This window comes from Cinclus cinclus, chromosome 3 (genome assembly GCF_963662255.1).
Source record: "Cinclus cinclus chromosome 3, bCinCin1.1, whole genome shotgun sequence".
Classification (NCBI taxonomy): Eukaryota; Metazoa; Chordata; class Aves; order Passeriformes; family Cinclidae; genus Cinclus; species Cinclus cinclus.
Genome location: NC_085048.1, coordinates 32009601 through 32026208, shown reverse-complemented (window position 1 = coordinate 32026208; position 16608 = coordinate 32009601). Strand labels below are relative to the sequence as shown.

The following is a 16608-nucleotide window of genomic DNA, read 5'->3' as shown; positions in this document are numbered from 1 at the left end:
ATCTGGTAATGCAATGCTGCATACTCTGCATGCCACTGACATGCTGCTTAAGTGGCAGGAAGTTAACACTAATCATTAAGTCAGGGGACTGAAAATGAGGAAAACATGAAAATCTTCACTTATAGCAGAAAATTCATCTTCAGCTGGGAACTGACATTCAGTCCCATTTTGTGCATTTGGTTCCTTCTCTGATGTAATTTTAACCAAATGTCACTCATCTTTGGCTTCCAAAACACCTGCATCCTTGCTTTCTTTTCTCCTCTCAGTAGTGCTATCACCAGCTGAACCCCCAAGAATTTCCCAGCAGACACTGATTCTTTTTATGTACCTTACATTGTTCTATTGTCCCAGCGGTCTTGTCTTCATCTTTACTGTTTTAATTTCAAGAGCAATGACAAGGGGTTTAATTGTCTTTTGTTGGTTTCTGGGTTTTAATTGCCTTTGCCTCTCATGTCATAAGCACCTTGCAAAACCTTCTGACCTTCAGGCAGCAGCTTACTAAGCTTGATCCTTGTAAATACCTCAAAACATAAGCCACGTTTTCAGCCCAACTTTTCCTTGCCTTCCTCTGACTTCCAGATCTTTATGAAATCCCTGAGCAGAGGCCACTGCCTTTTCATTGATTGATACTGATCTCTTCATAAACTCCATCTGTATTCATCCATCACTTTTTTTTTTATTTGTTTAGATTGTGGGTTACTTTGGGCAGGAATGTTTATGGAGAGCAGTGAGTATCATGGCCCATATTCCCTGGCCCAGGATTTATTTTCATAGGCACTTCTTTGTTGGAAAATTCATATATATACACGTAGAAACTGCCTTAGCTCTCTCCAGGATCAGGACCATGGTTATTGGAGGTGGCATTATGTTCTGAACTTGTCTCTTCCTCTCTGTAGCTCAGTTGTCACTTGTGAAGGAAGAAGGGTGGTAGCACATGGTCATTGGGCCTATGTACAAAAAGCAAGGATATTTTAAGTCTAATTTCTTGCAAGTCTTGTTTTTCTGTGGAAATAAAAGGTTAATTAAACTCTTGACTCTTTAAAAATATTTCAAATATGCCAAGAACTTTGTGTGTTGCAGTTCTGATTGCTTTATATTTAATGCTGACATTGGTAAAATCATAAAATTTAACTGGCTGTACAGATATACACACACATATATAAATACATGTACCTCAATTTAGGTTCTGTAAGCCCACTGAAAGTTAACTGATTATAATATATAATCTTTAGTCATCATACCTCTTTGAGGCTATTTATTTTCTTTCTATTTTTACAGGATCTAAAAGATACTCCTCATTATCAAATTCTAATTAACAAAGCAAATGGATTTGGAAAATCTACAGCTTATGTTCCTGAGGAAGAGATAGCAGTTATTATGGGATTAGAGGTAGTATTCATTTTTATTCAGTTGCAACTTGATTGTTATCCTGTATGTTTAAAAGTTGGCTGACCTTTGGCTCAATAGATACTAGCTAGGATGCAAAGTTAGTGAAAACTGATAAAGCAGATAAATTACTGCTGTGCTTTCAACCATAGATTTTTGGAAGCTGGAAAATGACCAAACTCAGGTACTACCCACTTTACAGTATCCAACTGCTGAGGTTTCTAAGTGTTTGAGCAACTTGATTTCCATTATGTATAGGCTGTTGCAGACCCAGACTTTTGTTTTGTGATTTCTGGGGATCTAGCAAAGTATGGTGGTTTCTTAATTCTACTCTGAAAAATCTGCATTCCAAACAGCTCCTGCTCAGCTGCTGCCCAGACTGAATAATGTCTCCTTTCTTAACTGCAAAACTCTTTGGGAGCCAAAAATTGTGTTTTGTGCACAGGGTTGAAGTAGCTTTTGATTCCCAGCTTATGCAAAGCACACCCAATTTTTAAACTAGTCTGAGACTCCGATCCAGAAAACAGCCTTCAGGCATGCATGCTATGTACAGGTGGCTTTTTGTAAGGGACCCTTATGCTGCTGTGGATGCCTTCTTTGTGGATACTGGCAGGGTCTGTATTTAAAATAACAAGTAGGTGAAGCATTCATCTAACAGGCAATGCTGGGTCTAACCAAATGGAGCAGATTCAGATTGGTATCCTCCGCCTTTTGGGAACACCTCCCAAAAGAAGTGTTTAAGTCAGACTGGTCTGAAGACTCTCCATGCTGTCAAAACTGTGCTGCTGCACATAAAGGACTCCTCTCAACCACAGTGTGACACAATCACCTCTTTTATTTGGGAGAAGCCTTAGTTCAGTCCATTTTGTTTTAGCCACCAATTGTAACACAGAATATGCCAACATGCCTGAATTTAGGAGCAGGAACTATGCTGTTCCAGATGAGTATCATAAGTCTTTAAAACTGGGTTCTGATCCTGCCCACACTGTCTAAAAAAATGCACCTTTCACTATGCCAGTTAGCTGGCTACCCTCAGTTTCCTTTATATTCCATGGGGAGAAACAAGACACTTAATCTTAAATATTTATCTTGTGGAATTAGCTTTTAAGGTATCAAATTGTTCTATTCACCTGCGTGGCAGGTTAAATCTCTGACAGATTATTAGAGAAACTGTTGGTAACAAGCTCACAAAATCAGTTATTTCAAAGTTGTCAAGATGAGATTAATAACAGATGGTGAGCCATGCCCCAAATCCAAAAGGTTCGTGGATTGCTCTCACTCAGCCTTTTGTACAACCTCCTAGGCACAGTAATTTATTGAAGAGTTGAGAGATCAGAAAATCCTTAGACTTGTCATGACCCTTTGCCAGCTGATAGGTCTGAGCCACTCACTGTGGGCTTCCTGCAGGACAAGGCTTGGATTGTCCTTGGTGGGTTTGCATCTTCATGTTGGACCTAAGGCAATCACCTGGGTCTGTCTTCACCATTTCCCCCACTGCTTCTTTACTGTTCCTGCTGCCTCATTGGATTAGATAACTGATCCAACTAAAATACCAAATACCTCTAACAGCAACATGAGTGGGAACTACTTCAGTAAGAAACAGTGCTGATTTTAAACACTGATGCTGGTGTAAATCTAGCTTATAGCATCTCATGAGATCTGTTCAACATTTTATAAAGTACTTGGAGAGAGCTGCTATTCTGATGACAGAAATTCGATTAGGGCACACAGAAAATGCCATTGAAAGTACCTCTATGTACATTAAACTCATCAGGAGTTTTCAAACAGTGTAGTAACTTCAATAATTCATTTAAGTATCAGTTTATTGCCAATTCTGATGCTTCTTCAACTTTAAATATTTTTTCCTCAGGTGTATCATCCTGATATGGAAACCTACTTCAGTGGATATGATGGATCAAAATACATTATGCAGCCATGGTTGAAAAAACTCTACCCTCATGACTGAATACTTTAGTGTCTGTACGTGTAATGTACGTCCAGAAAACAGCTATTCTTTTTAAACTTGAGCAAACAGACACCAGGATAAAATGTATATTTTTTTCCTATGATGAAATAAAACATTCCTAAGCAGGTTGTATGTTGAACACTCAATTTTTTCAGAAGCGAACACACCGCATGTTAAATTTGCCATGACTCAGCAACAGGGGTTAATTTCCTTCCAGTTTTGGGAGGAAAGGTGTAAATGTAGTGCAGTTTCAGCCAGGAGTGCCAAATGTTTGGCACGTAAACTATCTTGCTGTTTTACAGGGGCCAGGGAACCAAAATAAGCAGTTGCGAACTGTACTTACAGAATTAACTGTAACCTTAATTTTAGGGGATAGACTTAACATAGGAATGAAGTAAAAAAAAGCATGAGAAAGCACAAGAAAGCATAAAAATTTTATTAAGAAAATATGTAGGATTTGAAGGTTTCTAGAGCAACTTGTTTCTCCTGTTTTCTTTTCCCTTTATCTCAAACACAGCGAAGATTCTGCAAGAAGCATAAGCAGTAGCATTCTGGATTCTTTCCTGCAGAGTCAGTGAATCAGCAGACTGTGACAGGTGACTGTCTATGTGGCCTCCCCATTCTTTTGTTTCTTCTTCTTTTATCAATAAAGGCTTTCCCAGTGCCTGGCCAAACAGTCGACACACTTCCTGGGCTTTCCGGCGTGTGTTCCCAACGGCAGTGACACACACTTGACGGCTGAGAGGCAGAAGCAGCAGCACAATAACAAACAGGTCCAACTGATGTACCACTGCTCCTGCCAAGTTTTTTATTAAAGTTGCAGGTTTTGTAACTGCAGAGATGCTAAGGCACATCACCTTCCCCCAGCTTCTGGGCCACAGCTTGGGTATTGAGGGGAGAGTGTGTGGAGGAAATGTCAGGATCCTCACTAGTCCCGATGACATCGAGCATTTCTAACACCTGTATGCTGCAGGCATCCATGCCGAGTTGTGCAGAGCAAGAGTTCAGCCCTTGCTCCAGGCATTTCGGTGGCTCAGCTGCAAGGTATACTAGCACCTGCTTAACCTCGCTGACCATATTTCCTGATGTCCTGTAGATACCTCTGACATTCACTTTTGGCATCTCTGGAACCTTTAATAGCAGCTAATTAAGCCTGCTTCTTGGACCAGGCAACTATTTTCTTAAAAGAGGCAAAACTCCAACCAAGACTAAACTTCCTTCTGTCCCTTCCACTTAGTGGGAGAAGTCTGGACTTGTGAATAGTCAGTGCCACACCTGGTTCTTTCACAGTAATGGGAATTGGCAAGGGTACTTAAAATTATCAACAGCTGGTAACACACTTGCACCCTCATGAATAATACAAATGCTATCTACACATGATGATGTAATCAAAGCCAAATTCTGTTGACCTAAGATTCACAGCAGATTATATTCCAGTGGAAATCTGGGAGAAAACAATTTTTATTACATTCTGCTTTTACACAGGGACAAGAGCAAATTCCATCTGCTAGGCGGAACAGCATTAATTTGTAAGTTATACTTAAAACTCTAACATAAATATTAATAGGTGTGAAGGAAACGACTTGCTCCCATTGCAAAGAGCATGAATTATGTATTCACATTAACTGAGGCTGTAAGCCTTTTGGCGTGTGAGAGAACTTACCGAAGGGTGTCTATGGCTTCTGGTGTATGGTAGAAATGAGGTGGATTGATGGTAACAGAGGTTCCTAACTTTTCAATGAGTAGATTGCAAACGTTCTGCATTTGTCCGAAATCACTGAATATGATACAGACCTGGGAGTGAGCGAACAGACATTACATGAGTAATATTTTCATTTTCCACTATGACTCAACACTTTTATTTAAATGAGGCCAGACATCTACAAGCTAACTAAACATACTAGTCCTGCATATAACTCCAACATTTATGAGCTTTTAAAACTTCTATATAGCCCTAGAGACTAGCATTAGGTTTGCAAGAGAAAGAAGTTCATTAAATGGGTTAAAACTGAGGATTAAGAAATCCCTTTCTGAGGAAATAAGGTATTCTTGGTATGCAGACAATCTGAAGAATGAATGTGCCCTTTGATGCACATGACTAGATACATCCTGGTTTGTCCCTTCTTAGATTGCTTGATGTTAATTATGCAGAAGCTCAAGAAAAATGATGTGGAAAACGTTGTGCACAAAGGAAAACTACATTTGAATTCCAAGCATAAAGAAACCTCATCTATGAGATTAAGCTAAGCCCAGCACAGTTCAGCTTGCAGTGGGCTCCAAATCCTTTGTTGTCTGAACAGACCCACTGCAGTGGCAAGAGCAAACTGGGCACTTCAGACTTGGATTAAAAACAATTTAAACACCTAGCGGTCTCTGGCTTTAAGAAGCATTAAATGGAGATGCATTAGGAATAGGTCCTTCCCAAATGCTATGAAGCAGGAATCACTATCAGCCCTAGAGCCAGCACCCAACAGTTTTCCTGGTGGAAAATCTAGCCAGGCAGCAACGTTCCAAGCAGGAGCCAGCTTTTCTCTGTGGGAAAGCACAGCTGCCAGGACTGAAGCAATGACACTGAGCTGATACAGCATTCTGGAATCAGAAATAAATCCTGGATCCCTAACTCTTTTTTTAGAAAGTCTAAAACCTCATCTTCACTTCCAGTACAGTGCTCTCACCATGAGTCAGGTTCACCTTCTCTCTTACCCCTGACTCACTTCTTTTTGCACAGTAATGCAGCTTCCACAGGAATGGAAGAAAAAACCTGCAGTAAAGAAAATTCTACTGCCAACACCTGTGACATACAGTTGCCCCCATGGCTACTGCAGTCTATGCATCACTCCACCCCAGTGAAGGGATATGACACAGAAATCCAAGTTACAGCATGTCAACTGTACTGCAGCAACTTCCTGTGTGCATACCAGAGATTTACCCTGTGGAGACTGTGATAATTCAAGGAAGCTGAGTCTCTCAGTGAGCAAGAAGGGAGCTATTTCATATACAGAGTAAGGTAAAAAGCAGCTATTGACAATTACTGCAAAGTAATTAATGCTCTCATCTTGCTACCCACGATAGCCTTTTGGTGTAGTACCTGACCCTTACCCTGGCTTCAGTGGTTCTGAAAGGTGTAGTGTCAATTGAACAGAGGCTGAAGATGAGGCTACACCTACAGATTTTTCTTCAGTGGGAGTTCTTGCCATAGATATAAAAAGCATACATCCCCCTGTGATGTTTTGCCAGAAAACTGTCATAGCTGTATTTTGGGGAAAGTCTCACTATGAGGACTGTCATAGTGTTTTCCAGATTGCCATCAGCATTTACAAGATTTGCTCCTTCTAGGGGATGAAACAAAATAATGATGAAACAGAAGAACTATGGGTCTTCAGGAGATCAATTACTCAGACTAGGGCACTTCTGGGCACTCAGGAACTTTAGTGTTACAAAGGAAGCACTTGATCAGGTACCCTCAGGGGCAGAAAACAACTGAGCAATAGCTGATTTTGCTGTTCCCCCTCCTAAAAAATTCATAGTTTTCATTTAGAGCTACATCTAATAAATTGCACTTACAGAGAATGCTTGAACATTAAAATGCAAAGAAATGTTTTAACTTCATTAGTTATTAAAGTTAAAAAGTGTGAAAAAGTAACATGAGGCTATGCAAAACAGACATTCCAAGGTTTGGATACAGCTGTAAGTGACAAGCAGTTATGGTTTATAAGGAGGCAAGTGTATTAAGAAATGCACAAAACCAACATAATCTCCCTCCCATGAGAACGCTATGCAATAGTGAACTACTATGATACAGATATTACAGAGCTTTGTGATCTTATACACAACTTCATTCTTCTCCGTATTTTCCTTTGTTATAGGATGAATTAAAATTATCTCTTTACAGCTGAAAAAATATTTTGAATTCTTCATTGTACCTTTAAATAGCTATTTGCTTGGAAATTTTTCAATCTTCTAAAAATTCTTTACAGGAGACAAATGGTAAAGAGTTTACAGAATGAAGTAACATAGGATTTCCAAGACTTTACATACAACACAGATATAAGGGCAAACTCTTTAACAGAGAGGCGAGTGAAAGTGAGTTTTAAATTAATTTATATTGCTAAAGCAGGCAAACATGCTGCTCAATGGAACTTCATTGGTTTATGAAGCTGCACTAATGAAACAAAGATAGATACACAAAAAGGGAGAAGCAATGAGAGACTAATCTCTGCATTAAGAGTGGCCACACTGCTACCTCAGCATGCAGGGCAGCCAAAACAGCAGCACTGTGGCTGGATTCTTCCAGTCCCAATGCCAGGGACCCAGGCAACCACACTACTTTGCAAAAGCAATTACAGCTGGTCCAAGCTGCTTACAAATCAACACTAAATCCAAGCAATTAGCTTTCCACATGTAATCCTTGTTATATAAAAACTAGTAGCAAAAGACAGATAATTGGTTATGTTCACACTTAAGACTGAACTTGTAAGCCTAAGCTTGTCTGCAGCCATAATAATAATAATAATAATAATAATAATAATAATAATAATAGTTTTATTAATTTTAAGTACATATTATCTAACAAAAATGGTGATTTAAGCTCTTAGAGTAGTAGGTGTCTCCATGAGGAAGTTGAAGTCATTCAGAACACAATGATGATGCACACTATTTAAGTATCTTAAGACTCATTTTAAAATCCAAATTTTGTTCTCCAAATTCTCAATCATTTCTGTATTTATTGGTGTTATTAAGATGAGAATATGCCTTAAAACAAGCAAACTAAGGAGGCTGAACCTGTTTAAGAGGACTGTAAACCACAGCTCTATAAAACAGCTATCATTTTATTGCAGGCTTCTAGATTTACTTTGTAAGAATCTCTAAAGTTGCTGGGTAGTGATTAGAGTTTTATGGTCTAAAAAAAATTCATTAGCCGAACACACATAATTTCCCTCAGTGAATGTTTCAAGCACAGCGTTTATTTCCTACTATGGCATGAATGTGCAAATATATACTTCCTTTTAGCAGATACTGAAGTAAATGGGATTATTGCCATAATATCTGCATTTCACAGAGCACTTTTTACCTACAAAATTCTGAGCCAATTACCCAGGAAAAAATAAGCTTTACTTTATTTAGAGCAAGCTGATGGCAGAGTTGTACAGAACAGACCAAAATCCAGGTGCTGTGTAACTGTGGCCTAAGCAGATCTTGCATTTGCTCCCAGTTCAAGGAGCTTAAATAATGAAAAAAAAAAAAAAAAAAGAAAGTTGAGCTGGGGGAAAAAAAAAAGTGTTATTAACTGGGGCAGCTTTCTGAACTCACCAACTTCTTGCAAGAAGCAGAGGGCAGGAAGGGTTATGGGTGAAGGAGAGTTCAGAGTTCTTAGTTTGCTCACACTGCCCCATAACCAAATATGGCTGGTCTGTAGCATTAGGTAACATTTAAAAAGCACACATTCATCTGAGATGAAAACAAGCCCTGCACAAAATAGAAGAGTGCAGCTGAACTCTGCTATAAGCTTCATTCCTTAAATAGCTTTTTTGGACAATCCTGCCATTATGCTTCTTGGTCTGAGAAAAGATAATCTGCAAATTTTTATAGGTCCTTGACACACTTCTTATTCTTTATTTTATTTTATTTTTGGTTAGGTTGAATACATACCTCTGCTTCCATTTGGTAAGCATTTTCTACCCTACTAAAATCTTCTGTTACAGTCATATTTTCTTCCTAAAACAAAGTAGAGGGATATAACCTTAAAAGACAGAAATTAAGCATCTGCAGTATGTACACAATGTCCTATAAAAGCTGAACTGTTTTGGCATATTACTTATGACTTTGCCTCAGAAATTTTGAATTTTCCATGTAAATATCTTCAGTTAAAAACTAGCTGGATATTAAAGACTTCTTGCATTATACTAAGGCAATTATACAGTAGCTCTATAATGTGATTTTGCTACTATTCCCTTGAAGACAACAACTAGGTCATAAAAGTGGATGCTAGGTAGAAGCTGTGTATATTAGTGTGTAACTGTAAATTCACCAGGTACAAGAATTCTAGAAGCTTTAATTGCTTTTAGAAAGTATGTGAGAAGTGCTTTTTAGGCTTCTATTTTAAGACATTTTAGCAGAAGCAGCAGCTTGTAGCAAGGTCATATGAACAAAGACTTAACAGCTATTATTCTGGCATAATGGTAACCCTTGGAAAAGGCTGTTCCACTAGTGATATCTTGGCATCAACAGCAGCTACACTGGTCAACATAATGGCTGCACAGAGCACCAGCAAATCCTGTAGGACATGTAAATAAGATACTGAACTCAGGAAGACACAGAATAACTGCAGTTACATGTGAATATCTGACCAGCTTGCTACTGGTCTAACAGTGACGTATCTTTCACCCACTTTGCTCAGCAGTAAACAGTTTGAACAAACAATTGTGAAATTACTCTAACATAGCAAAAAAGCACAGCCTACAGTTTAATTGCAGCTTTGCACCCATGAACTGTAGTAAAGCAGACACCCAGCCTTCCAGTTACTAAAGAAGTTTTATTTACTAAATTTATTTGCATAGGAAATATTTGACACATTTCAAAAGATGTTTTGTGTCAGAATATTTCCTATAGATGCTCAAGTCTTCAAGTTTATCACGTAGCATGCATGCATAAGTTTATGCAAATAATATTAACTATGAGAAGCATTTTCCTTTTAAAATATTATATGGTTTTATTACCATTGCATAGCAGTCTACAAAAAAAATTGAAATTTCAAAATTTGTGTAATAATTGACTGGTAGTGCTCATATTTAACAACAACAGTCCTATTTTTAGATATTTTCAGAAAATCTCTTCTAGTAAGGGCAAGGATTAGCAAGGGCTAGTAGTCCATAAAAGCTGTATTTTTTCTTTTGTGTGGCTGGCTGGGGTTTGCTCAAGAGTGATTGAGACAGTCTAGCATCAACAGCTCATTGAATTTACAAAATGGGGCAAATCTTACTATTTATGATAGAATCCAATTAAAATTGCCAAGAAAGATTCTTTTCCCCAGAGGCTTCACATATCCTACAGAAATTAGCACACAGAAAACAAAAACTTCTACAACTCGTATCTTACAGATATAACTTTGCTGTAGCACAACTGCAAACATAGAAAAAAAATGCATTTGTTTTCCCCCTTCCCCTCTCCTTAATCCTTTTTAAAAACAGGATCTCCTTCCTGCTGAGCAGATCCAAGCCTTGGAATTTGGCTGTGCCATCCCAAGGTTCCTGTGTATTTAAGGACACTGCCATCCTGTGGCACCAAGTGCTACGGCAAGATCGATATTATGGAGTGAAAGATCATTTTGCACCATGTATTACAAAATTTCCTTCACCGTTAGTTTTAATCCCAACAAATTTGATGGTAGCTGTATGTGCTACTGAAGATAAATGGATGAAACAATTGCTGAAGTCATAACAAGGTAGCCTGCTGTGATACATTTTCTGATAGATATTTCACTTCTGTTTGTGACTGCGTTCACACAAAGATATACAAAACACAGGTAGGAGACAACAGAATTTTAAATTGGAATCAAGACTGAGACTACTTCAAAAGAAAAAAAAAAATTCTTCCCTACTGCTTATGTCTACTATTCATATTTTGGCTGAAGAAATACCCATTTGATTGCAACAGTCACAGAAGAAATACTTTTCACTGTGACTTAGGGAAAGCTGCATTTTAGGTGTTCTGGACATCTGGAATAACTTCCTCCATTTTCTAGATCTGTGGGCCAAGAGTCACAGAAAAAAATTAAACTAATATAACAATACAGGCATCTCAATCACCCCAGAAGCCACTGGACAACTCTTTAACAAAATCACACTTGAATTCTGCTTATAAAGCCTATTTTTATGTGGCATCACATCACTGCTGCAGGCACTCTAAAATAAACAAAGATGAAAAAGATAGTCAATATCCCATTGAGCATACCAAGTCTAGAAATATGCTTTGCTTTGTATTTTCACTCTTTTCAATTGAACACAACCTTATTTAGTCCTTGCACCTATCTGCTACTTCTGAAGAATGTCTTCATCACAGAACTATTGTGCTCACCCTCATGACACTGGCTGTTTATAGGAATGACTGCTCTTTTCCTCAGAAGAGAACAGGGAAAAAAACAAACGGGTAAGTTAGCAAAAACACACTTCAAGGAGACAAATATGTAACAACACACTAAGAGGACAGCCCATCTGCACGTAAAATTACGTGTTCTGCTCCTGGCTAATGACTTTTATAAAACTATGAGACCTTTTTATGACACACAAACCAAGCCTGAGCAAGGGAAAGCGTTTATAATTTAGAATGTATGCTGATATGTGTAACTAAAAATAAAAAATATCTGGAGACACTTGAAAATGTCTCTTAAAATCTACTTGTACATTCAAACTGAAATATCCAGCACAACTTTACATTACAAAAAATGAAGATATCTGAACAATCAAAAAAAAAAAAAAAAAAAGAGTTAGCTTCTTCCATCTGATCACAGCAATTTTGTTCTTGGCACTATGGAAATGGTTAATGAGAGCCTTGATGTATGCTCCTGTCTCCTGACAGTCATCCACAGTGTCTCTAGATAGTTAAGGATGGTGAGCACCTTCTGGGATTGGGTAGCTGTGCTCCAGCCTCTCATCCCCTCACTCTGTCTGGTCTGCTTGGCATGAGATGACAGAATGATAACCCAAAAACCTATGGTGACAAAGTTTCTGCTGCTCAGTGAAGAAATAATATAAGTATATGTAACAGAAAGGCAAAAAGCAGATTTGTAATCAGCAAATGCAGGGTACTCTGGATGTATTTCTTTAAATAGGTGGTAATATAAAAAAGGTGATGCCTTTTAAAAACACAGGTTTTTACCTTCATTCAGGGATATATTGACATTTGAAGATTTTCTGAGTGAGCTGCTGAGTGAGCAAACTTTAAAACCTTTTTTAACTGATTGTATGGATGTGCATCCATAACTGTGACTCATGAATAAGTTTTGAAATATGGAGAATATTGCACAAATCCCAGTTCAGACAATCTCTAACCCAGAGCCTACCAGATATAGTTTACTAGATGGTTTGTTTTGTTCAATAACACTCTGACAGGTACAAATATTATCACTGTTATTTTAAACAAGGTGCCAATGCCAATTGTTAGATATAGCCATTAAAGAAAACAAGTGTCATCTCCACACCACTCCCCAGATAAATCATAGGTGGCAAACACAAAATCTGTTGGCTTCTAGAGAAAGAGAATAAAATGTTACTTTTGAGCAGCTGGGCTGATTAAGGGAGACTGCTTTGAAGGCTACAGGGAATGTAAAATCAATGGGGAAACCACATTCTGTGCTCTGAAGTGCTGCATATAGTTACAACACTCTATAAATAAATGCCACTATGTGCATCTATTTCTGATTAAAATCCAGTGTAAATGCATATGGAAATCAGGTGCTGCCCCCAGGCATTCTGACAAGCTACTAATGCAAGCTCCTGCTGCTGCAAAGGTTATGCACTTCTGATCTCACAGACTTCCTACTATAGCCACAACAAGGGTTGAAGAAATTGTTCTGTGGATTAATTAAAAATAAATATATAGCATAGTTAGATGATTTCTAAAGAGGCCTTAGATAAGCTTGCAACAACTAGAACCATATGGAGATTGTGAAGAGAGAACTATAATTTTACAGTCGTCTAGAATGGTATTAGCTGCAAGTGAAGTTAGCAAATGCAGTTAGGAACAAATTGCCAGCAGTGAGAGTTGTTAGTGGAAAAGCTGCAAGGCAAATAAAAGCTCCAGCAGTAGAGTGATTTAAAACTTCATGAAACAAAGCACTAAAAATTATACTATGGGGAACTACTCTGAAAAAAAAATAACTTCATGTTGTTTTTCTCAGAGTTCCCTAGAGCTAACACTTTGCTAACACTGAGAAACCCACGACTCAAGCAGAATTTCACAGTCTCTCAACTAAGTGGAAAAAACATTTCCATTCTCCAACACACAGCATCTCTGAAACAGAAGAAGATAACTGTGAAATTATTGTAACTATAATAAGACACTGAATGCTCTCACATTGTAAAAACAGCCCACTCTCCACCCTGCTCACATTACTTTTCTGAACCTGTTATAAACCCAAATGAAACCATTTGTTTGTCCAAGTCATACGTCAGTTTGCAATCCTTTCTTCTAGCCTGGAGTGGTGCACAGAGACCCTCTAAAGCACACTCACCTATTTAACACCCTGCCTACTCCTGTTGTGTGCCAGCCACCGCATGTGGGATGATCAATGCTATCCCAATGCAGTCGGTCTCAAGTCAAAACTGGAAGTCAGTTATTCAGATTCACTGTAGGGTAATTGTCTGCAACTATCTTTTCTATCTAGCCATGCTCTAAAGAGCTATTTCATTGCAGTCAGGACAAAAATGCCCCATAATCTGACAGCTCACTATGGTGCTGGGTACAAAGCTTAACATTTTCTCTACTAATAAGAATGAATGCATGCTGAATTGCTTTGTCTTCTCCCATTCCTCTTAAAATCCACCACTTTCAACTCCTCTTAACTCACTTAATAGACACTGAAGGCATTTAACCTATAATCCCTGGTAAAGATGCACCTATTTTGTCTGAATGAGTCATCCTGATGGCTACAGAACCCATGACAAATGCTGCCTGTGACAGACATGCACTCAGACATGTACCCAAGCCTAAAGCAGCCTCCACATCCCCTTGCCATCTAGTCCCAGAGCTGCAATATGAGCCTTTTCAGGGGCTAAGTGATCTTCTTTATTGCTTTATTGCCTTCTTTATTCCTGAACAATTTGTACAGATGCTACAGTGACCACATAAGAGTTAAAAAAACCCAAAATCCAGGTAATTCTATTTTGTTCAGGTTAGGCTGAGTAACTTACTCTCTTATTCTGCATTTACTGACTTGCACTGTAGCATCATGCAGTATCAGGAAACCCTTCTGCAATTCTTTTTATTCTACCAAATACTGTGATGTTCATAGCAAAGTCTATCATCTCCCTTTTCCTCCAGCTTATCTGTGAATACACTTAAAAGGCACAAACTTCCTAGGGAATTTCGATAAGTAACTTTCCAAAACAACAGCTTATTTCATAAAATATCAGGGTTTTTTTGGTTTTGTTTTTAAGAGCCCTATGTGTGAAACAGTGTCCAAAACACTTTTGTGAAATCCAAAAATATCATCAGCCCAACTGTTAGGACAAATATCACCCTTTTGGAGCATTTACTGTTTGGACAAAGCTTTAAAGGCAAGACTATACTTTTTTCATTGTTTTGAAATTGCTTCCAGAGGCTAAAAAACTTAGTGTGGTAAAAGAACTTTTTTGGGGCCACATGGGGCTTCTGTCACTTCGCTATCTTGATCATATCCCAGGTTTTTCAAAACCTCTCTACTTAAGTGGAACAAGAAAGAAGAAAGAGCTCTGTATGTACTGGCCACTAAGCTCTGGTAATAACACAGTTACTCTGACACATACAGGTACAAGTTATGCTGCTGTGTACAGCTTCATCAGTTCCATCCTCCTGCACGGGCGAATGCCGTGTTACACGAACAAATCACAGAATTAGGCTGAAAAAGACCTCTGGTATCACAGAGTGCAACTTCTGACCGAACAACACCACGTCAACTAAACCATGGCACTGACAGCCACGTCCAGCCTTTCCTTAACGCCTCCAGGGACAGCGACTCCGCCGCAGGGGGAGACGAAGCAGGACGACTTTCACGGGCTAAACAAGCAACCTGCTGGAAAGCCCGAGTAGCGACACTGCACCTCTTCCACTTCCAAAGACAAACAGGCTCTCCTAGCAGTGCCCCCGCGGTTCCCGAGGCAGAGGACCGAGAGCTCCAAGCTCCCTGCTTCCCGCCGGCACCAAGGCACTCCGCGGGCGCCTTCCCTCAGGGCCGCTCCGGCGGGACGGGAACTGCTCCGGGAACTGCTCCGGGAAGCGGGAACTGCCCCGCCCGCTGCCTCCCTCGCCTTCGCCCGGGGCAGGCCCCGGCGCCTCAGCGGGCCCCGGGCGGCGGAGCTCACCGGGACGCCTCGCTGGCGGGCGCTGTGGGCGATGTACTGCAGCCGGCGGGACACGCTGCTCCGGGCCGCCGCGGCCGCCTCCTTGCGGCTGCCGAGCCGCAGCGACACCCGCGCCCGGTCCGGGAGGGCGCTCAGCTCCGCGCTGCCGCTCACGTGCACCTCCCGGCCGGGCAGCACCGGGGGCCCGACGCGTCCATCCGGGGATGGAGACGGGGCCAGGTCGAGCTCGGCGAAGACGCGTGAGGGGGGCGGCTCGGGAGGCGCCATCGCCGGGGTAATGGCGGCCCCTCACGGCATCATGGCAACCCTGGGGAGTCACGTCACAGCGCCCGCCCCCTCCCGAGCGCCGCCGCGCGGGCCCCGAGCCCGCCGCTCCCGCCGCTCCCGCCGCTCCCGCCGCTCCCGCACCGCCGAGGCGGCGCTGAGGTTGGAAAAGGCCGCCGGGAGGGATCGTCGAGTGCCGGACACCGCCGTGTCAACTAAACGTCCAGTCTTTCCTGAAACACCTCCCGGGACGGTGTCCCATCTTCCCGGACACTCCCTTCTGATGTATAATCCCCATTTCTGTGAAGAAATTCTTCCTAATGTCCAACCTAAACCACCCTGGTGCAGTTTAAGACTATGTCCTGCTATCCCGTCGCTGGCTGCCTGGGAAGTCCCTCTGCCGCTGGCCTTGGCAGTGTCCAAGGGTGATACCCATCTGTGAAAGTGACTTAAGCACAGCGCAAGAGGACAAGGCTCACGCCCTGGCCCGAGCACGGTCAGGCAGAGCAGGTTGCCTAGGTTTATGTCCATTGAATTTTTCATATTTCAAAGGATGGAGACTCCAGAACCGCTCTGAGCAACCCAAGTCAGTGTTCAACCGTACTCAGAGTAAAAAATAAAGGGGTTTTATGTTCACCTGGAGTGTCATGTGTTCGTTTTAATCTGTGTCCACTGTGTTCTGTCACAGGGTAACACTGAAGGCAGCCCGGCTTCCTTGTTTTCCATCCATCAGGCTATATGTAGACTGGTAAGATCTCCCTGATCTTTCTCTAGGCTGTAGTTCCAGCTCTGTCAGCCCTTCCTCATAGGCGAGATGCTCCAGTCCCTTCATCATGTTCACGGCCTTTTGCTGCACTTTCTTCAGTATGTCCGTATCTTCCTTGTGTTGGGAAATCCAGAAAACACTCCAGGTGTGCCTCACCAGTGCTGAGCAAA

General features: G+C 40.7%; 1 protein-coding gene across 1 annotated transcript; it reads right to left on the bottom strand.

Annotated features, from left to right (window-relative positions):
- Positions 1-3819: 3819 nt before the first annotated feature.
- On the bottom strand, positions 3820-15675 carry IRAK1BP1 (interleukin 1 receptor associated kinase 1 binding protein 1). The gene is made up of 4 exons (XM_062488600.1): positions 15409-15675; positions 9002-9067; positions 5016-5146; positions 3820-4090 (listed from the first exon to the last, which is right to left on the bottom strand). The coding sequence occupies exons 1-4, from the start codon at positions 15673-15675 to the stop codon at positions 3820-3822; spliced, it is 735 nt and encodes a 244-aa protein (XP_062344584.1).
- Positions 15676-16608: the final 933 nt, after the last annotated feature.